Raw genomic sequence first — 21,788 nt, 5'->3', positions numbered from 1 at the left:
AATTTCCACATGACCCCAGATACTTAGCTTTATAAGATTTGTATATGAATTAAGCGCTTACTGATAATAAGTCGTAACTTTAAGAACTGTGGAGAGATGGATCAGCAATTAAGAACTCTTGTGGTCTTTGGAGAGAACTTGAGTTTGGTTTCCAGCACCCATGGGGCAGCTTATAACCACTGGAACACTGAAAATACAGCTCTGGAAGAATAGCAAGCACATCTAACCACTGAACCACCTCTCCAGTCCCCACACACTTGATGTTGAGTTCATTGTTGGTTACCACACACTTGGGAATCTTTCACTGTTGCAAATTATTTGGTCTTTCCATATTCAGTTACACACCCAAATACGAGACCATGATTAAGAGGCTTGATATACATTTGGGTGAATCTGCATGGTTTTTTTAATTCTTTTTTTTTTTTTTTTTTTTTGGTTTTTCGAGACAGGGTTTCTCTGTGTAGCCTTGGCTGTCCTGGCACTCACTTTGTAGACCAGGCTGGCCTCAAACTCAGAAATCCGCCTGTCTCTGCCTCCCAAGTGCTGGGATTAAAGGCGTGCGCCACCACGCCAGGCCTGGTTTTTTTAATTCTTTATAGTTAACTAATAGTGTATGTGCATGCGTGTGTGTGTGTGTGTGTATGTGTGTTGTGTGTATGTACAGGGTATGTGTATGCAGGTATGTGTACCATGCTCCATGTGTGGAGGTCAGAGGACACCTTTATAGATTTGATCTCTCCTTCAACTTTCAGTGGAACCTGGGGATCGAACTCAGGTCACTAGACTTGCTTAGTAAACACTTTACCCCAGGAGCCATCTCACCAAACCAGGACTCATCTATATTTAAACAGCAGAAAAGCTGAGAACTTGTGTCATGGATATATTTGGGGGGGGGGGGCTACCAAGGATAGAACCCAGAGCCATGTGTGTGCCTGGCAGGAACTCTACCATTGAACTACAGCCATGGTCTCTGAGAGTTTCATTTACTTTTTTCCTTTTTGGCTTTTTCTTAAATTCTGTCCCAAACTTAGCATGGACTCATGGCTTCAGCCAGAAACAGAAAAGAAAGCTAGAGAGGAAAGAGGAAGGACAGACATTGTATTTTCATTGGTAGTGGAAGCAATTTTCTAACGATAATGATGAAACACAGTAAGTGCTATCTCATGTAATGGAGTTGATTACCCATTTTCTAGTCTTTTCTAAACAGTAGGCTATGAGCCATATACAGTAGTGGGTGATGTTATTGTTTTCCCTGTTCCTCAAACAAAGAAGCATATAATGGCTTCTTAAGGTTTGAGGGGGTGGCTGATAGTCTGTGAATTGATTTGGTTGAGAGAAGAGCAGAAGAGGCCAAAATTCCTACCAACTGTCAGTGTGCAAACAGCTCTTACCTCCCAGAGGAAGAGGGAGTTTATGCTGGAGTCCAATATAGAAGACCACAGTCTGGGAACACAGACTTACATTAACCCCATACTCTATGTTTCAAAGTGGTAATAGAGCGCTCATGAGGTCTTTATGGTAGAAAAGGTCATTAATTAAGACACTTTTCTTTTTGAAAATATTCATTTATTTATTTTATGTATATGAATATTTTGTCTGCTTGTGTATCTGCACACCAGAAGAAGACATCAGATTTCTTGAGACTACATATATAGACAGTTGTGAGTCACCATTTGCGTTTTGGGTGTTGAACTCAGGACCTTTGAAAAGTCAGCCAGTGCTCTTAAGCCACCTCTCCAGCCCCAATTAAGACATTTTTCAAATAGTCTAGATTACTAGAAACATCTGATAGCCAAGGCAGGGAAATCTGTTCCTGACATCAGGCTGTTAGCCTTTTGGTTGGTGGAAGAGAATGGTCTGTTACTACATTTAAAAAAAAAATTTTGGCCCAAAATTTTAAAAGATATTAGATAGAAATGAGGATGAAAAATAGCTGTTTAGGAGGGATGGGTAAAGAGAGCCCAAGATAAATTGTTACTAGCCTCTGGATCTCTAACATCCCAACCTCCTCATAATGGTTGATGTTCTAGGACAGTGGTTCTCAACCTTCCTAATGCTGCGACTCTTTAATACAGTTCCTCATGCTGTGAACAGCCAACTGGAAAATTATTTTCATTGCTACTTCGTAACTGTAATTTTGCTACTCATATGAACTGTTGTGTAAATATCTGATATGTAGAATATCTGATAGGTGACCCCTGGTGAAAGGTTCATTTGACCCCTAAAGGGGTCATGGCTGAGAGGTTGAGAACCACAGTTCTAAGGAAGTTAATTGGCCTTTGCAGAAGGCCTACTGGAAGATGCCATTTTTTTTTCTGAAAACTTTTGTTCTCAAGACCAAAAGCATCCTTCATCATTGTTCTCCTTGAGCAGTTGAGATGCATCATTGCCTGCCTCCACCCACAAGTGGAAATAATCACAACCTTATCTTGGGTTCTCTTGCACAGGAGTTTCATAGAGTTTGCCTTGTGGTCATGGCCCAGCCATCACCAGCTAACCTGTGGTCCAGCCTTCCCCATGATTTTTTTCAGTAACTTAGAATCAAGCATCTTCTTAGCCCTTCTCTTGTTCATTTTATTGGTAATTATTTGTTGTGCTATGTGTGTGTGTGTGTGTGTGTGTGTCTGTGTATATGGGTACAGTGGCTATGTAGGCCACAAGAAGGCATCAGATCTTTTGGAGTTGGAGTTGTGAGCTGCCCAGCGTGGGTACTGGAAGAGCAGTCAGTGCTCTTCACTGCCGAGCCATCTCTCCAGCCCTGTCTCTTGAGCATCCTTAAAGGGGTTAACTCTGCTGCCGTCTACACAAAGCAATAGATAAAACAGGTGTGCTTTGGAAGCATGGCAGTCGCTGAAAATGGCAAGAAAATGGACTAGTTGGTGTGTTCTACCATCAATATCAGAAACTGTGTAGTAAATATAAGATCATAAGCTTAACTACTTTCTTTAGAGAAATCGTCTGTATTGAGGTCTGGCCTAGCTACCTTTAGAGCTCAACATAACACAGCCTAACACAGCGTGGGGTCACCTGAAAAGAGAGTCTCAATTAAGAGATTACCCACATCAGGTTGGCCTTTGGGCATGTTATGGTGGCTCTTTAGTCCTAACTGATGCAGGCGGTCCCAGCCCACTGTGGGCAGCAACATTCCCTAGTCAGGTGGTCCTAGTCTTATAAGGAAGCTAGCTAAACCTGAGCCTAAGAATGAGCCAAGAAGCAAAGTTCCTCCACGATCTCTGCTTTAAGAAACTGCTTCAGTTCCTGCCCTGACTTTCCTCAGTGATGGGCTATGACTTGGAAGTATAAATGGAATCATCTTTCCTCTCCTAAGTTGCTTTTAGTCAGAGTATTTTTGTCACAGCAGTAGAAAGGAAAATAGAACAAGAGATTAGTGAGATTAGTTGGTGCGCAGTGAACGCCATGTTTGATCTATATAATTTGGCGATCTTGACATATATGCATCTGGGAACCCATCACCACAGTTAGGGCAATGAACATATCCATCTTTTTCAGAGGGCCTCTGGAATCCCTTTGGTAGTTTTTGACAGGATCATTGTGTGATTGGCCTTGTTCTTCTCATAGTAGACTTTATAAGATGGGGCCAAGTTAAAAGTAAACCAATAGGGACAGCCTGAACAGATTATACCTGCCTTCCTGTTCTGTTTAGCTTTGCTTCCTGTCCACCACCATGTGAATAAGCTTGCTCCCCCTGTTGTTCCCACCTACATGGGTGGAGCGCCTCCTACCACCACATTTTCTCCCATGTGATGAACTAAAACCTCTCAGAAACTGAGATCAGAGGTCAGCATCACCCAGACTGACCAATGAACCCTGTCTTTAACACACTCACAGTAGGGCTACAGGAGCACCCCACTGTACCTGACTTTTTACGTGGGTGCTAGGGTCCAATCTCAGGTTCTCATGCTCGTATGAGCTGGGCTGTTTCCCTGGCCCCTCCTAGAGCAGTAGAGCTTATAGCTCTAAAGCCTGAAGAATATTCAGACTTACACACCACACTGACAAATTATTTCTCTGGAGAAATGTTCAGGGTCCAAATTCACTATATAGCCTAGGATGAGCTTCAACTTCTATGCCTCCTACCTTCAGGTTCCCAACAGTGCTGAGATGACAGGCATCTGTCACTACATCCATGCTGTGTGGTGCTGGGGGTAGATCCTAGGGCTATGAGCATGCCACACAAGCACTCTACAGAGCCCCCCAAAACCCTAGGCCCCCCAAACTTGATTTTATGTTTCTTTTATCCATTTCCTTCTCTCTTTCTCTTCCTCCCATCTTCCCATCTCTTTCCTTCCTTCCCTTCTTCCCTCTTTCCCTCCCTCCATATCTTCCTCCCTCTCCCTCTCTCCCTCCCTTCCTCCCTCCTTCCCTCCCTTTTGCTCTAGTAATAAACTCAGGGCTTTGAGCATACTAAGCAAGCAGGTCTTCCACCCCTTAAGCTACACCTGCCCTCTCATGACTCCTGTGCCCTTGCCCCCTTGCTTTCTGTGAGTGCCGTAATCCATCATTCTTTCTCTGAAGCAATTTCACTTTCAATCCTGATATATATGTGTGTGTGTGTGTGTGTGTGTGTGTGTGTGTAGAGAGAGAGAGAGAGAGAGAGAGAGAGAGAGAGAGAGAGAGAGAGCAGTAACTCTATTTCTTCATATCTAGATTTAGCATGCTCTCAAGCTCTCATTTCCCTCATGACAAAGCAGAAAAGTTATCTAGTTGTTTCAAGGTGGCCCCCATTTCTTCCAATTAGAAGCATGATCATTTCATTTCAGGAGAAACTGTTCTGTTCATTCAGGATTTCAACACGGTGTTCTCTGTAAGCACTGTTTTTCTGCCTCAAAGCTCCCCATCTCTTCCTTCCCATCTTCAATACAGATCACAGAGAAGCCAGGGGAGCCCCAAACTGCCTCACACCCATAGGAGCTGTTTCTTAACCGCAGGTCCTCCTTCCAGGATCTTCCTGGCTTCCAGTAGTTGACATCAAGTCTTGCACTTCTGGTTACTCTTTCCTTAAAGTTTTGTCTCATTAGTTATGAGTCTGTGTGGAGGGTTTGAGCATGGGAGTGCAGTACCCATAGAGGGCATCAGATCACCCAAGTCTGGAATCACAGGCGGTTGTGAGTCACCTGGTGTGCGTGCTGGGATCAGAACCTCTAAAAGATTAGCATACACTCTTAACTGCTGAGTCATCTTTTTAGCCCTATTCCTGCAGTTATTGAGAATTGTGTGTCTCCTCTCTTCATAGCTGATCTCTTGTTGCGAACATATTGACACTTTCCCATGTCTTCCTCCAGTTTCTTGATTCTTCTTACAACCCTGTTGAGTTTATCATCTCAACCCTTCCCCCAAGGGTATGCAGAAACTTCAGGCTTCCTTGTACATCCAGAACATTGTTCTGCCTTTGGGCACTAGGAACACTATTTAAGATCCACTCTCTGCCTGAACGCCATCAGTCTACCGTTCATGCCCCACTGTCTGGGTTAAGACTTCTGCCCTCTCCCAGAAGGCATAGTGCAAAGGATGGCCTCTCCTACCTGCCTGTCCTTTAGCCTATTTGCAGGACTATTCTCCCCTTTCTGTTATTGCCAATTTGAGCAGCAGAGTTTAGTAAGAGTTTAGCAAGATGAGAGCATCTTGCTTCCCACGCCAAGAAGAAAAAACTTCATGTTAGGTCCTAGACTTGAGCTTCTTAGCCATGCTTGTACTGTAGATTGAATCTGAAGGTGGAGTCATCGGAGCAGAGTGTCTGGGTACAAGTGACTTTTGAAGCTTTTCACAGGCTGGGGACATGGTTGAGTTGATAAAGTGCTTGCTGTGCATTCTGGTTTCATTCCGCTGCTGCAAGAAGACATCTTGAACAAAAGCAGCACAGAGGAGCAACGTTTATTCCAGCTTACAATTCCAGGTCATAGTCCATTGTTGAACGAAATTGGGGCAAGTCCTCAAGCAGGAACTTGAAGGTAGCACTGCCTGATAATCTTCATGTCATTGCCTCAGATCAAGGAACTCACTTCTAGCCAGAGAAGTACAGCAGAAAACACAGAGGAAGGCTGTTTGTTGTCTTGCTCCCTGGCTCATACTTAGCTAGCTTTCTTATATAGCTCAGGACCACTTCCTAGGGAATGGGACCACCTACAGTGGGCTAGGTCTCCCTATATCAATTAATAATCAAGACAACCCCCTACAGACATGTCTACAGGCCAATCTGATCTAGGCAACTCTTCAGTTGAGGCTCTCTTCTCAAATGACTCTAGGGTGTATCAAGTTGACAATTAAAGCTAACCAGGACACCATGCAAGCATAGGTTCCAAATTCAATCCCCAGAACCCATAAAAAGCCAGGCAAGGTGGGACATACTTATAATCCCAGATCTAAGGAAGTAGAGATGGGTAGATTCCTGAAGCTTACTGGCTAGTCAGCCTGGCAAACTTGTTGAGTTCCAGGCAAGTGAAAAACATGGTCTCAAAAGAGATAGCACTTCTAAGGAGTGACACACAATGTTCTCTACTCTCCATACACATGCACATATAATACACATACACACACATATGTATATGCAACTGTGTACATGTATGTACCCCACACACAAATATACATACATTCAAACAATAGAAATTACCCAAGCTTCCCATTCAAACAATAGCAATTACCCAAGCTTCCCATGTTATCCTAAGTTAAGCCAGCATTGACACCCACTGCAGGGTCATAGCCCCTTCCTGTGCCTTAACTTAGAAAGGGCCATAGCCCCTTCCTGGGCATTTACTTGGTCGTCATCTTTGATCTTTAAAGAGGATTTGGGGGGATTTAGAATTTTTTTCTCTCTCTGGCGCCTGGCTCATGCACTTGAAACCCTATTGAGATTGCTGTTTTTAAAAATTAGACTCAAGTGTTGGCTTTGTAGTCACAACAGACAATCTCCTTCAATTCCTTCCATCCCAGCTCTGACGTCCCCACCTTCTCAAGGTTGTGACTGCCTCCAGATGGCAAGGCAAATGCAGGAGAGAAAAGCCCACACACTGCTTTCAAAATAGCTGTTGTAACATTCTACTCAAAGACGCTTTCTTATAAGGACATGAGCAAGGCCATCTGAGCCGAGGCCTAACGTGGACCCTATTCAGATTCTGAATACAATTGTTCCTGTCTTATTATCCTTGGGTGCACAGTGAGCTGATGCTGAGAAATATCTAAAGGTTTGTAAGGTTTGTGCTATTTGCTGAAGACTTTACCAAGTGGGCCTTAATGGTTGAATAATTGCAACTCTCTCTCTCTCTCTCTCTCTCTCTCTCTCTCTCTCTCTCTCTCTCTCTCTCTCTCTTGTGGGGTGTGTGTGTGTGTTTGTGAATGTGTGTGGTGTCTGGAAGGGAGTGCTGAGTTTATATGTGTATAGAAGGCAGAGGTAAACTTCAGTTGTCATTCCTCGGATGCCATATATATATATTGAGACAGAGTCTCTCATGGCTTCAAACTACCTGCTTCTTGATGCTGGAATTGCAAGCATGTGCCACTAGAACCAGCTGGGTTTTGTTGTTGTTGTTGTTGTTGTTGTTGTTTATTTTTTGGTTTTGTTTTCTTCTTTTGACCCAGGCTCTGGAGATGAAACTCGAGTTCCTATGCTTGCAAGACAAGCCTTTCACGGACTGAGCCATCTCCTGAGTCTCACCTGTACTTCTTTTAAAAACATCTTTTAGATGCTTCAGGTGACTTCAGTGACTCTACTTGTAGGAGATATGAGTAAGCTTGGAGCTGAATTTGTGGTTGAGTTAGTTGCTTCTTGTCACTGTGACGAAAACATCCAAGGAAACCAACTTAGAAGAGCAAAGGTTTATTTGGGCTCCCAGTTTCAACAAGTTGGCTGGATCCATTGCTATAGGCCAGTGGTCAGATTGAATATCCTGGTTACATGACCCTGCAGCACGAAAAAAGAAGGGAGTGGCATGGGAAAAAAATGTACTTTTCACAGACACTTCTAATGAGAAGAATTGGTTCCTGTTGGGGGGCCTGTTAAGGTTCAAAAATAAAATATTGGGCTGGTGAGATGGCTCAGTGGGTAAGAATACTGACTGCTCTTCCAAAGGTCTTGAGTTCAAATCCCAGCAACCACATGGTGGTTCACAACCACCCGTATTGAGATCTGATGCCCTCTTCTGGTGCATCTGAAGTCAGCTACAGTGTACTTATGTATAATAATCAATAAGTCTTTGTTTGGGCCAGAGCGAGCAGGGATTGAGTGAGTGAAATTGACCAGAGTGAGTGGCATAGCAAACTGTACAGCTACAATGTACTCACATACATAAAAATAGATAGATAGATAGATAGATAGATAGATAGATAGATAGATAAATCTTTTTAAAAAGAAAAGAAAATATGCCCCACAGGCTCAGACATTGGATGCATAAGCCACTGCTGGTGGGCCTAGTTTGGAAGGTTCTAGAAACTATAGTGAGTTGGGGCCTAGCATGACGAGGCATGTCCTAAGAGGTTATATGTTGTCTTGGGGCCCTTCATTTCTACTCTCTCCTCTTCCTGTTCACCATGATATGAACATTGTTATCTCCCATACACCTCCACCATTGTGCTGTTTATCCTAAGCACATGTGGCCAAGTAGCCATGAGGTGACCTCCCTGAAACTAGAAGTCAAATTAAAATGCCCTCGTCAATTTCTGCCATGTGTTAGAATTCAGTTATGGTAAAACTGATGACTACAATAGATACATTTTTTTTGTTCCAGTAAGGTTCAATATTTTTTTGTTCCCATTAAGACATCAGTGATGAATATTCATCTGTAAAAAGATTCAGCCCAGGAATGGGAAGATGGCTTAGCTGGTAAAGGTCTTGCCACACAAGCGTGAGAGCCCAAGTTCAAACCAAGCCTAGTCTGCTTTCTATTGCAGTGATAAATGCCATGACCAGAAGCAACGTGGAAAGGAAGGGTTCATTTTAGCTTACAGCTCTCAGGCTACACTATGTAACTGTTGGGAATTGAGACAGGAGCTCAAAGCAGAAACTGCAGCAGAATCCATGAGGGAACACTGCTCACTGGCTTGCTCCGCATAACTCGTTCAGATTTCTTCTCCTCCTTCTTTTTTTCCTTCCTTCCTTCCTCCTCTTCTTCCTCTTCCTCTTCTTCTTCTTCCTCCTCTTCTTCTTCTTTTCCTTTCCCTTCCCCTTTCTCCTCCCCTTCCCCTTCTTCTCCTCTTCTTCTTTTCTCCAAGATATATTTATTTATTTTATATGAATGGTTGTTTTGCCTGCCTATATGTATTATACCACATGCATGTCTGTTGCTCACAGAGGTCATAAGAGAGCATTGGAGGGTACCCTGAAACTCGAGCCATGGTTAGCTGTGAACTATCATGTGGATACTAGGAACCAAGCCTAGGTCATTTGCAAGAGCAACATATGATCTCAGCTGCTAAGCCATCTTTCCAGCCCCTCAGCTTGCTTTCTTATGCAGCCAGGACCACCTACTTAGGGGTGGCACTGCCCACAGTGGGCTGGGCTCTCCCAAGTCAATCATTAATCAAGAAATGCTCCACAGACTTGCCCACAGGTCAGTCTGATAGAGAGGCATTATCTCAGTTGAGGTTCCCTCTTTCTGGATGCCTTCCAGCCTGTGTTAAGTTGACCAAGATCCATCCATCAGTTGATCAGTAACTGGCACAATATCATAACCTACATAAAAAAAAACCAGGTGTGGTGGCATGATGACACCAGGCAGAGACAAGTGGGTCCCTGAAGCTCACTGGACAGTTAGCCTGGTGGACTTGGCAAGCTCCAGGTTCAGTAAGAGACTCTGTCAAAGTAAGGTAGAGAGTGATGAAGGAAAAAATATCAATGTCTACCTCTGGTCTACACACACATATGCACACACACACACACACACACACACACACACACATACACCTCATAGCTCTCTGGCTAGACACAAACAGACAACACAATTTACTGATACCTATCATATATCTATCTTTTATTTTTTTCCAAAACATTTATCCAGCTCTGTCTCATCTCACAAGTTAACTAAATACACACTTCAAAAAAAAAATATGTCCCAGGCTGGAGAGATGGTGATGGAGAGATGGTACTGAGGTTAAAACTGCTCTGCCAGAGAATCCAATTTCAGTTCCCAGCACCCACAGAAGGCCTCTCACAGCCACCTATATCTCTAGCTCCATGGGATATGATGCTGGTTGCTGGATTCTACAGGCAACACACGCGCGCGCACACACACACACACACACAGAGAGAGAGAGAGAGAGAGAGAGAGAGAGAGAGAGAGAGAGAGAGAGAGAGAGAGAGAGAAAACACTCTGTGAAGTGTTGCTGGCTGATAATGGCTTAACAGATCACCGCGCTTTTACAGAAATACTCTTCAAAGACCTCTCTGCAAATCGCTTCCTCAAAGACTAAATCAAATGTGATTAGCAAAGAACAAATGTGTTATGCTGAGAAACTGGCTCAGAGGAAACATCTCACCATCTCACCGGAGAGATCGGAGATGGTCTTTGTTTCGATGGAACAAGCCTGAGAAGAAAATCAGTCAGCCAAGGAAACGGGTGTTGGAAATTGAAGACTTCAATTCCCACTGGCGACTTTTTTTTTTAATCTGTGAAAAATCACACAGGAAGAGACAGGAGATGAGCCTTTCCTTTATCCTCCACAAACACAGCCTCTTAATACCCAGGAAGCCCACTTTCCCTGGTTGGTTGGAAGGAAGTTGTTTCAGGATGACTTATCTCCCCAGCAACAAACACAAAAAGACGCTCCCTCCTTTGAACCATGAATCTCTGGCCTTTGGGTCCTATCTCTGAGATAGGTGTGTGCTGGATTCGGAGTGTGATTTTTTTTTTTAAAGGCAGGGGTACTAACCCTTTTGGAATTTATCTGTGTATCACGGACAAAAGGAACTCTGAGTATTAAACGACTCCCCTGTGCAAGCTACGACTCTCCAAGCCTGCCAGCTCCTTTCTCCAAATTATATTTTTAGTGTTTAGCGGCAGCAGGTTCCCAAGGAAGCTTCAGAATAGGACCTCTTGGTCCACACACCAGGCACACGCTTAGCTGCTGTTGGTATTAGCTTATCTGGTTGGGAAGCAGTAAGATACTGAGGAGTGGGGAAGAATCTGTCACCACTGGGTAGATGCTTGGTCAACTCTTATTACCTCCACTGCAGCTTGGGCCTGTAATAGTCCCTGAGACCCAGCTGCCCAGGGAGGTGGTGATGGGAGGTAGTGGGGCATTTAAGAAGGGAACTCTGGGGACTGGAGAGATGGCTCAGCCAGCAGTCATGGAAGTTGCCATTTAGAATAACCAGGATAGTCAGTTGGGTATTTTCCATGCAAGCTTAAGGACCTGAGTTCAATTCCCATGACCCATGTAATATGGCAGGTATGATAGCACACACTTGTAAACCCAGGACTGGGAAGGTAGAGATTGGAAGATCTCTTGGGCTCACTGGCTGACCAGCTTGGCCTGCTTGGTAAGCTCTAAGCTAGAGAGAGGCTCTGTCTCAAAAAAAAAAAAAAAAAAAAAAAACAAGGTGAGGGGCTAGAGAGATGTTTCATTGGTTAAGAGCACTTGCTGTTCTTGCAGAAGCCCTTCAGTTCAATTCAGTTCTCAGTGCTCACAAGACAGGTTGGAACCATTTATAATTCCAGTTTCATGGAATCCAATGCTCTCTCTGGTTTCCAGAGGCACCAGGCACAAACGTGGTGTACAAACATACACATGGAGAAAACAATTGTATACATAAAAAAAAAGAATAAAAATATATTTAAAAAAAATAAAAAGAAGAAGAGAAATGGGCTCTGGGAAGATGGCTGACTTAGTCAAATACTTACCCTTGAATCATGAGGATAGGAATCCCCTTGAGAACACACATAAAAATGTTATACCCTGGGGCTGGAGAGATGTCATCAGCTAAGAACGCCTACTGCTGTTACAGAGAACCAGGGTTCATTTCCCAATACCCACAGGGTAGCTAACAACCATCTGTAACTACAGTTTGAGAGACTCTGACTCCCTCCTCTGTGTGCATCAGGTACACATGTGGTACACAGACATACATGTAAACAAAATACTCACAAAAGACACATTTAAAAAAATGTCTTAAAATATTTTCTAAGTGCCAGGCATGGTGGTGCACCCTTGGGAGGCTGAGACAAGTGATCTCTGGGTCTAGCTGTAGCCTACTTGTGCAGTTCCAAGTCAGTGAGAGATGCTGTCTCCCAACAAAGATAGCACCTGAGGAATGACAACTGCCGTCATCCTCTGACCGCCTCATGCATGTGTACACCTGCACACACGTGTGTGAGCACGCGCACGCACAGAGGGGGCGGGACTGCTGCTGCTGGGAGAATCTTAGGTTGTTAGGATGAAGGAGGAGCGGGATAGTTTCTTCCTTTTTAGCTCTTTCTGCCCTCTGGCCAGTAGGCAGTTTTTCTCTTCAGCATGTACTCTGCTCTTGTTATCTAGCACCCCTGTTGAAGCTTAAAGGCATTGCAACTATGCTGTCTGGCCAAGAGGCTCAGCAGACAAAAGCACTAGACAGCAAGGCTGATAGACAACCTTGTTTAATCCTAGGGAGTCACACAGTGGAAAGAGGAAACTGACTCCTGAAAGTTGTCCTCTGATAACAACGACACCACCACCGCCACCACCACAATGGAACTACTTAATCGTGTTTCAAGCCAAAATAAACCTTTTTTTCTTTATAAATGAACTAGCTCAGGTGTTTTGTGATAGCAATGGAAAGCTAGCTCAGCCCAGTCTCTGAGTGTCAGTTCCTCTGACAGGAAATGGGCTTAATAATGTCTCTAAAGTAGTACCACTTTGAGGATTATGAATCTCCAAAAGGGTTCCAGTAAAGGACTTAGCTTGGCTGAGCCACTACAGAAAGTTCTCCCCATCACCCCACTCCTGTTCTGTCTACTATTCTTCTCAGTATACAACTCCTGGAGCTAAAAGGCAGCATCCCCCTCATGGGCCCTACTCTTTTTATGGGGAAGCACATAAAAGAGTCCACAGAGCACGGCAGCATCACAGAGTGCACTGTAATATGCAGGATGTTCTCACCCAAGATGCCTATTGCCAAAGAGACTGACAGAATTGTTGCTAAGTTCTGTGGATGGAGGGTTGGTCCTAGGACCCCACCATAGTTAGCCAAATCCAATATGCTCAAGTCTCTTAGGTAAACAAGGTGATGTTCCCATAAAACCTATATCACTGCAACACTGAAAACCTCCACATAATGTCAATGTGCAAGTTTGCATTATAATGTTAGGGAATAAGAATGAGAAGACAAATTCACACATGTTCAACACAGGCGCAGTTTTGATTTCAAGTATTTTCGGGTGATAGCTGGTTGAATCCAGGGGTATAAACCCTATAAGCAGAGGGATGAAAGCACAAGCCAATGAAAGAACTGGGGCTTACTATTCTCTGAGAGTAAGGAATGCTGAAGCTAATGCTAAGACATCTGTGAGGATACTGTTGATTGGCTTTGTGATGCTGTAGATAGAAAACAGGACCTTGTATATGTTTGAATAAAGTGTGCTATCACTAAGCCACGCATCTAGACCCCTCACTTTGGGATTCTAGGCAGGTGTTCTATCATTGGATCACACCCCAGCACCTCATTGGGTGATTCTAAAAAGGAGCTCTACTGCTGAGACACTCCCACAACTCTACAATGGGGGATTCTAGGCAGGGGCTCGACCACTGAGCCGTATCCCTAGCCCCTCACTGGGGGATTCTAGGCAGGTGCTCTACCACTGAGCCACACCCCCAGCCCCTCACTGGGGGATTCTAGGCAGGTGCTCTACCACTGAGCCACGCCCCCAGCCCCTCCCTGGGGGACTCTAGGCAGGGGCTCTACCACTGAGCCACACCCCCAGCCCCTCACTGGGGGATTCTAGGCAGGTGCTCTACCACTGAGCCACGCCCCCAGCCCCTCACTGGGGGATTCTAGGCAGGGGCTCTACCACTGAGCCATGCCCCCAGCCCCTCACTGGGGGATTCTAGACAAGTGCTCTACTGCTGAGTCACATCAGCACATACTGGGAGATTCTAGGCAGGTACTTTACCAAGCAGTCTCCTCCAGCCATGTATTGTAGGTATGTACTACTTGCTCATCTAACTGCTGGGACAAAATACCAGACAAAGGCAACTAACAGAGGGAAAGTTTTATTTTTGTCTCATAGTTTGAATGGATACAGTCTATCATGGTCTGGAAGTCAATGCAGCAAAAAACTGGAACTAGTAACATTGCATTCATATTTAGTCCAGACCCCCAGCTTATGAGATGGTGACACCTAGATTCAGGGTGGGTCTTCCCACCTCAAACAAGTTAATCTAGAAATTCCCTCATGGACTTGACCAGAGGTTGGTTTCTAAGAGATTCCAAATTGCTTCAAGTCAATAATCAATATTATCCATTTGGGTTAAAGATAATCCTTTTACCCGTGTCTTAGAAGGTTTCCTCCCTTTGGTAATGGCTGGAAAAACACAGAGGAGTTCATGATGGATGTTTGTAATGGAGACCTCTTACATTATAGGGGACCAAGAATCAGAGGCTGGGAGCAGGGTCAGGAGTATGAGTGTCAAAACCCCAACCCTTTAGTGACCTACTTCCTTCAACTTGCCCCTACCCCTAAAGGTCCACCCAAATAGCTTGTATGACTATTTTCAATTCAAACCATAGAAGATGTAATCAAACAGAAAGCTTTGTACCTCTGAATGGGAATTCTCATGGCTACCACCCATTCCTGGACTGACTCTGTCTCCCTTCCCTTCCCTTCCCTTCCCTTCCCTTCCCTTCCCTTCCCTTCCCTTCCCTTCCCTTCCCTTCCCTTCCCTTCCCTGCCCTGCCCTGCCCTGCCCTGCCCTGCCCTGCCCTGCCCTGCCCTGCCCTGCCCTGCCCTGCCCTGCCCTGCCCTGCCCTGCCCTTCCCTGCCCTGCCCTGCCCTTCCCTGCCCTTCCCCTCCCCCCCTCTCAGCTGGAATGGTCATGTGTGTGGTGCACATATTTTGTGAAATAACAACAATCAAGTGATTGTTTTTACTTTTTGTTCCTCTCCTCTGTAATGGAGCTATTAGGGCATTGGCAGATTCCCTTAATACGATTATCATTTTTGAATGATTTTGAGTTGGAATGTTTGTGCTAATAGTGGTAATTGTGGTTGGATTTGAAAAATGAGGCTGTAAGCACACATTCAAGGATCACATCATCCCCAGAGTGTTATTGACTACAGCTCACATGGCTGGACAGATGGCATGGATTCCTACAGTGGAAGTGAGGCTACACGTTGTTCTTGGTTCACCAATGGTGAGGATGGGGCTTGCTCACCTGCCACCAGGCACAGCAGGTCCCATTGTGGCAAGAAGCAGCTTCTTGCCAAGGAAATGTTTCTCCCAGGCAAAGGATAATTGATTATTTTAAGTCCAGTCAGATGGTCTCAGAATCAGTCATCCCCTGAACTTACCAGCAATGCTGGCTGGTCCAGCCTAAACTCATTAAAGTAGTCTCTGCTAGATTTGAACTGTGTAGCTGAGGCTAAACTCATCTAGTAAGCCAGACAGGTCTTATACATATGAGATGCCCTAGACTGGCCTTGAGTTCACCATGTAGCCCATGGTAGCCTTGAACTCACTATGTGGCCCAGGTTGACCTAAAACTTGTAATGTAGCTCAGGCTGGCCTTGAACTCAAGACACAGTGAAGGCTGCCTTGAACTCATTCTGTAGCCCAGGCTAGCCTTTTTGTCTTTACCTCCCTTCTGCAAGGATTGAAGGTATATGCTACTACGTTGAGCTTGACTTTTTACCGTTTAACTACTAAGTCTCCACATTATTTACTGGTTAGTCACACTGTTCTGCTAAGAATACCACCTGTTGGGGGTACCTGCATTGCTAGGTACCCCCAGAGCCCTGTGTTTGCATTTGTTTCAAAGAGATCCTGTATCTTGGGGTCTCATTCTAGGGTTTTTTTCATCTTCTCCTTTCCACAGTCTCTGTTACTTGACTCCTTGACACTGTGGCAGATTCCAACCACAAGCTTGTCACAGGATACCAACAGTGATCTCATGGCTCAGGATCAACTTCACAGCCCTTGCTTCTGAGTTCTGATGAACTACTCAGGCTCTATCTCATGAACAGACAGAGAGGCCAGGCTACTAGATGTCTGGTCTCCTACCTGGGGCTTTCCTGTGTAGGCAGGACTCACACCTGTCTGGACAGCTGTCTTTTCTTAGTCTTGTCCTGGTGAAGAGGCTCCCAGAATAGATAACTGTTCTACAAGGAAGATGTTTCAGATACCCATGGACATTGGGATTTTACTCTCTGGTTCTTCTCCATCCTTCAGTCACCAGCTTCCTGATCCATTGTGTCTCTAGACAGAACATGGATCGTTTGGATTTTTTTTTTTTTTAGATTTGAGACTCTATGCTTGTTATTTTTCCCAGTTCTGTGACCAAATATTGGACAAAAGCAACTTTAAAAAGGAAGGGTTTGGAATATGTGATCCATCATGTCCATGGGAGTATGCTGGTCACACTGTATCCAATCAGGAATCAGGACAGAGATGACTGCTGGTGCTCACCTTGCCCTCTCCTTTTTATTGGTCCAGAACATAGGGTAGTGGCATCCTCCACTTGTGGAGGACAGGCCCTTTCCCCTTCAGTTAAAGGTCTCCAGAAACACCCTCAGAAGCACACCCATAGGTGTGTCTCCTAAGTGATTCCAAACCTAGTCAAGTTAACATTGAAGATTAATCATCACCTGTTCTCTGATATGCCCTTCATGCTTCAAAATTGATCAGTCCCTTCTGCTTCCCAGGGTAGAGCAGATGATAGCTGCTGAAACTGTGACAGCCTCTTGATCTCCATACAATCCCCCTGCTGTTCCCAGAGTGCTATGAGAACCACTCTTCATGTGGCAGGCACCATAGTCTTCACCCTGTTTGCCATGGATCTGGGATATCCCTAGATGCTTAAGTTTGCTGTTCCACAGCTAAAAGGCACCCTGATGAATGTAGATATAGAATGGGGAAATTGATGACTGAAAGAGGACTAGGGCAGAAATCCCTGTACACCTTATGGAAGTGTTTCTTAACCTGTGGGTTGTGACCTCTTTGGAGGTCAAACAACCCTTTCACACCAGTTGCCTAAGACCATTGGAAATACCATATATTTACCTTATGATTCATAACCATAGAAAAATTAGGAAATAGCAACAAAAAATAATTTTGTGGTTTGTGAGTCATCACAACAGGAGAAACTGCATTGAGGGGTCACAGCATTAGGAAGGCTGACAACCACTGGCTGTGGTAAGTCTGCCAAAAAGACGTCAGTTGCCTGTATATTGACAATCTTGTTACTTTCTTTCTCCCGCAGAACACCAGCCATGATTGGCTGCTCATTTGTGGTCAACAGGAAATTCTTTGGTGAAATTGGTCTGCTGGACCCTGGAATGGATGTGTACGGAGGAGAGAATATTGAGCTTGGAATCAAGGTTGGTAACATGGCGTCTCTTCCTCCTGATTTATGATGGGAACCTCATCCTTGAGGTCTGTCCAAAGGTTCTCAGAGCTGTTAAGCGGGAGTTTCTTATCCTGGGGCATCCCAGTGAAGATATTTGAACAGAGCCATCACCATAAACATCACTATTTCTTGAGTGGAGATGACCTGTGCTTTTCTTCTTTAAAGACTGAGGAGTGTATCTCACGTCTTAATAACCCGCTCTGGAAATTATGTGGAGGGTCTGGTGCTCCTTTGCATTTGATTTCTTCTAGAAATGAAGTAGTCTCTCAAATTAAAATTTTATCTTAAGTATTTTGATGGTGCCGTGGCTAATTTTAATTGTTAACTTGGCAGTTAAATCTAGAATCAAATCTAGCATCACCTGGTAATAGTCTTCATGAGGAACTTTCTAGATCAGGTTGACTCTCGGGCATGTTTGTGGGGACAGCCTTGATTGTTAATTGATGACGGAAGACCCAGCCCATTCTGGGAGGCATTATTCCTTAGGCAAGGGATCCTGAACCATGTAAGTGAGCTGAAAGCATGCAAGAAAAGAAGGGAGTATTTGTTCTCTCTCTGCTCTTGACCATGGATGTGATGTGACCAGCTACTTCAGCTCCTGACTTGACTTCCCCCAAAATAATGGACAATAACCTGGAATTTTAAACCAAATAACCCCTTTCTTCTCAATATTGATTTTTGTCAAGCTATTATCTCAGCAACAGAAATGAACCTAGAATAACTCTCTACCATATTCCTATGAGACAGGGTCCCTCATTGAACTTACATTTAGGTCAGCCTAGCGAGCTTCAGCAATTCTCCTGTCTTCATTCTGTATAGTGCTGGGGTTACAGCTGTGGCCAGCTTCCTACCCAGGTGATAGAGAATTAAATTTTGGTCTTTATGCTTGCACAAGTGCTCTTTGCCTGCTAAGCCCGGTCCCAGTGCCTCTTCATCTTTCTTTGAAGACAAGAATGATTTGAGCATCTCTCTATACTCTCATAACAGAATGGATCAAGGGAAAGAGATTACATCAGGGGAAAAAGCATGGGGTTGGGGTTGAAACACTGTCTTTGCAGAGTATACATGTGTAGCTGGAAGGATCTCCAGTGACAAGAGGGACCCACCATATCTGAGGCTCAGTGACAACAGAGCTTGTTGCTAAAGCTCATTAGAAGGATGTTCCTCTGCCCATCCTCATAAGGGTTTTCTTTCCTTTTTCTCCTTTTCTTTTGACTTGTAGATTTATTGAATGGTTTTGCTGGGCTATCACTGATGTATAAAGGTTGCATATTTTAAAGGTGTTCAGTTTGTGGTGTCTTGATGTACAGTGTGCAATGATCAATACCATCACCATCATAACATACCCACATCTATATAGTTGCCGCTGGGGAGAGATGCATTTAAGATCTAATGTCTTAGAAAATTAAGAAGTCTTTGCTTGGTTGTGACACTAGGGATAGAACCCAGAGCCTAGTGCTTGCTACCAAGTTTGCTGCCAATCATAAACATATTTCTGTGTGTAATGAACATATTATAACTCTACATAAGTAAACAAATAAATCTTAAAATTCACATCAGTTTTTTTTTTTTATATTTTTCAGGCATGTGCGTAGCATTTTCTTTTGTATGTGTGTGCACACAGAGGCTCCAGGTTCATGTCTAGAATCATCCTCCATCATTCTTTCACCTTATGTGTAGAGGCAGGGTCTCTCAATCAAACCTAGAGCTGGTCAATATGCACTAGTATTGCTAGCTGACTTGCTCTGTGGATCTTCTGCCACCTCTTTTCAAGGCTGGAATTACAGATGGTCTGTTGTGTGTAGTTTTTGCTAACCCCCGCCCAGAATGGGCCATACTACCAGCCCTACACAGATTCCCTTGGATCTATAGATTAAAAAAAAAAAATCACACAAACATTAACTTAGTTTTTAACCTGCCTTATGGCTCAATTGTTAGGAGCTCTTAATCTCCCATTGCTTGTGTGTCTAATCTCCCACCTGGGGAAATGGCCTATGGCCGCTGTGCCCAAGATCTCACATGGCTAGTTGTTTTTTCTCCATTGGAAGCATGGTGAAAATCCCTTTCTCTCCCCTGCAACTGCTAGCTTGCCTGTAGGGACTTAGAAGTCCCGCCTATTCAGCCCAGCTCATTGGCCACTAGCATCTTTACTGATGGATCAAGAACCAATTGGAGAACAGATCCTCCATGCCCACCTCATATTTACATGGGTTTCTGGGGATCTGAACTCCCACCCTCAAGCTTGAGAACCAGGTTTGTGTCATGTTGTTTTCATCACAGCAACAAAAAGTAGTTAATGTACCAGAGCTTTGTTTTAAGTGAAAGAAATCTCTGAATGTTATTTGTTTTATAGGTTATGCTCCTGGTTTATACATCTTGGATCAAAAAAAAATTTAGATAAATAATGTACTCTTAAGAAATAGATTTCCATCCAACCAGGTCTGGTGATGCATGCTTGTCATCCTGGCACTCAGAAAGCTGAGCTGAGAAGATTAGGAGTTCAAGGACAACCCAGGCTATACCGAGAGCTTGTGTTTGGAAAGAAGAAAGGGAAGGAAAGAGAAGGGAATGAAGAAAGGGATAAATAAGGAAAGGAAGGTGAAAGAAAGGAAGGAAGGAAGCTAAGGAGGGAGGGAGGAAAGAAAAAGAAAAAGAAGAAGAGAGAATGGAGTGGAGAACTTCCTTCATGTACATAAATACACTTTTCGCTCATTGTAAGCATTCATTCATATACACAATTTCATCTATAAAAATGACTTGGAGGGCTGGCAACACTGCACAGTGGGTAAAGGCACACCCCACTAATCCTGATAGCCTGAGTTAGACCTCCAGAATCCACATGGAAGAAGAGGAGAGCCAGCTCCTGCAACTTGTCTTCTGACCATCACATGTGAGTGTGTACACACGAAAGAAAGAAAGAAAGAAAGAAAGAAAGAAAGAAAGAAAGAAAGAAAGAAAGAAAGAAAGAAAGAAAGAAAGAAAGAAATTTTAAAAGAAAAGAGAGAGCATAGAATCCCCAGGCTAGTTAGGTATTTTGATGTCTGACTTGCTATGCAGTCTACACTTCTTGGAAATGTCTGATATGCAAACACTGTCTTTTCTTGGCAGTTTTTTCCCCTCACTAGGAGACAGGTCCTTCTAAGATCTTTCTAAGCATTCTGTGAGATCTTTGGTTCCCTCTTAATCCCATCTTTGGTGTGTAAAAGCCATCAGAACTGGAAGTCTTCCTGGTTCAGGAAGCTAAAGTAGCTGGGATGACTCCCAAGTGGATTCAACTGTGCAAAGCAGCCAGCAGCCTGTGACCAAAACAGTTGATGGAGTGACTAGGTCCAAGGTGACCAAAACCATAAACCGCTCAGGACTGAGAAAGGAAATGAGACTGGAACTTGGTTTTCTAAATGGTGTTAATTAGAAAGTGCTGGGGAAGTATATTATGGAAACATCTAAATCTTTTTCTTATATTGTTTGTGTGTGTATGTATGTGCTTGTATGTGTATGTATGTGTCTCTCTGTTTGTATATGTATGTCTATGTGTATATGTATGTGTCTCAGTGTATGTGTTTCTGTGTGTGTGTGTGTGTGTATGTGTGTTTGCCTGTGTGTGTATATGTGTGTCTTTGTGTGTATGTGTGTATGTATATAGTATGTCTGTGATGAATATGTATTTTCATGCATGTGTGATGCATGGATGTGTCTGTGTGATGTGTGTGTGTACGTTTGTATATATGTGTGTCTCTGTATGTGTATACCTATGTTTCTCTCTATATCTATATATATATAGAGAGATATATTTGTGTATGTATATATGTATGTGTGTCTATGTGCCTGTGGACCTCTTACTTACAGGAGTTGATTCTCTCCTTCCACCCTGTGGGGTTCTAGAGATATAACTCAAACTGTTAGAGTTGGAGGCAAGCCTTTACCTACTGAACCACCTCACCAGCCCACATGTCCAAATCCTAAGAGAAGAAGAGAAGAGACAAATTACTTTTAAATAATGTGAAATCAGATTTTTTTTTAGTTTTTCCATTGTATTAAATAGTTTCCAGAGAAAAGGTGTAATCATACACTGAAGCTCTACAATCGATATAGGAGCAACAATGACCCTCGCTCTGCAGCTATCCCTAAGGGAATACAGAGAGATGGTCACTTTCTAACTACCAGAAACTGGAAGTCTAGTGTGTCATTTTCCTTTACTTACGAACCTAAAGAACCCTCTCAAACAGCTCCACCATCTGGGAACC

General features: G+C 43.8%; 1 protein-coding gene across 1 annotated transcript in view; it reads left to right on the top strand.

Annotated features, from left to right (window-relative positions):
- Galnt17 (polypeptide N-acetylgalactosaminyltransferase 17) overlaps positions 1-21,788 on the top strand; it is a 462,159-nt gene that overhangs the window by 348,598 nt on the left and 91,773 nt on the right. Inside the window, exon 6 of the mRNA XM_021162564.3 lies at positions 17,398-17,515. Within this exon, the coding sequence (XP_021018223.1) occupies positions 17,398-17,515 (118 nt within the window). The remainder of the gene's footprint in view (positions 1-17,397; positions 17,516-21,788) is intronic.

Source organism: Mus caroli, unplaced genomic scaffold, assembly GCF_978045245.1.
Source record: "Mus caroli unplaced genomic scaffold, Mus_caroli_1 scaffold_4, whole genome shotgun sequence".
NCBI classification, from domain to species: domain Eukaryota; kingdom Metazoa; phylum Chordata; class Mammalia; order Rodentia; family Muridae; genus Mus; species Mus caroli.
The sequence above is the reverse complement of the archived record's forward strand: the minus strand, read 5'-3'. Positions and strand labels throughout refer to the sequence as shown.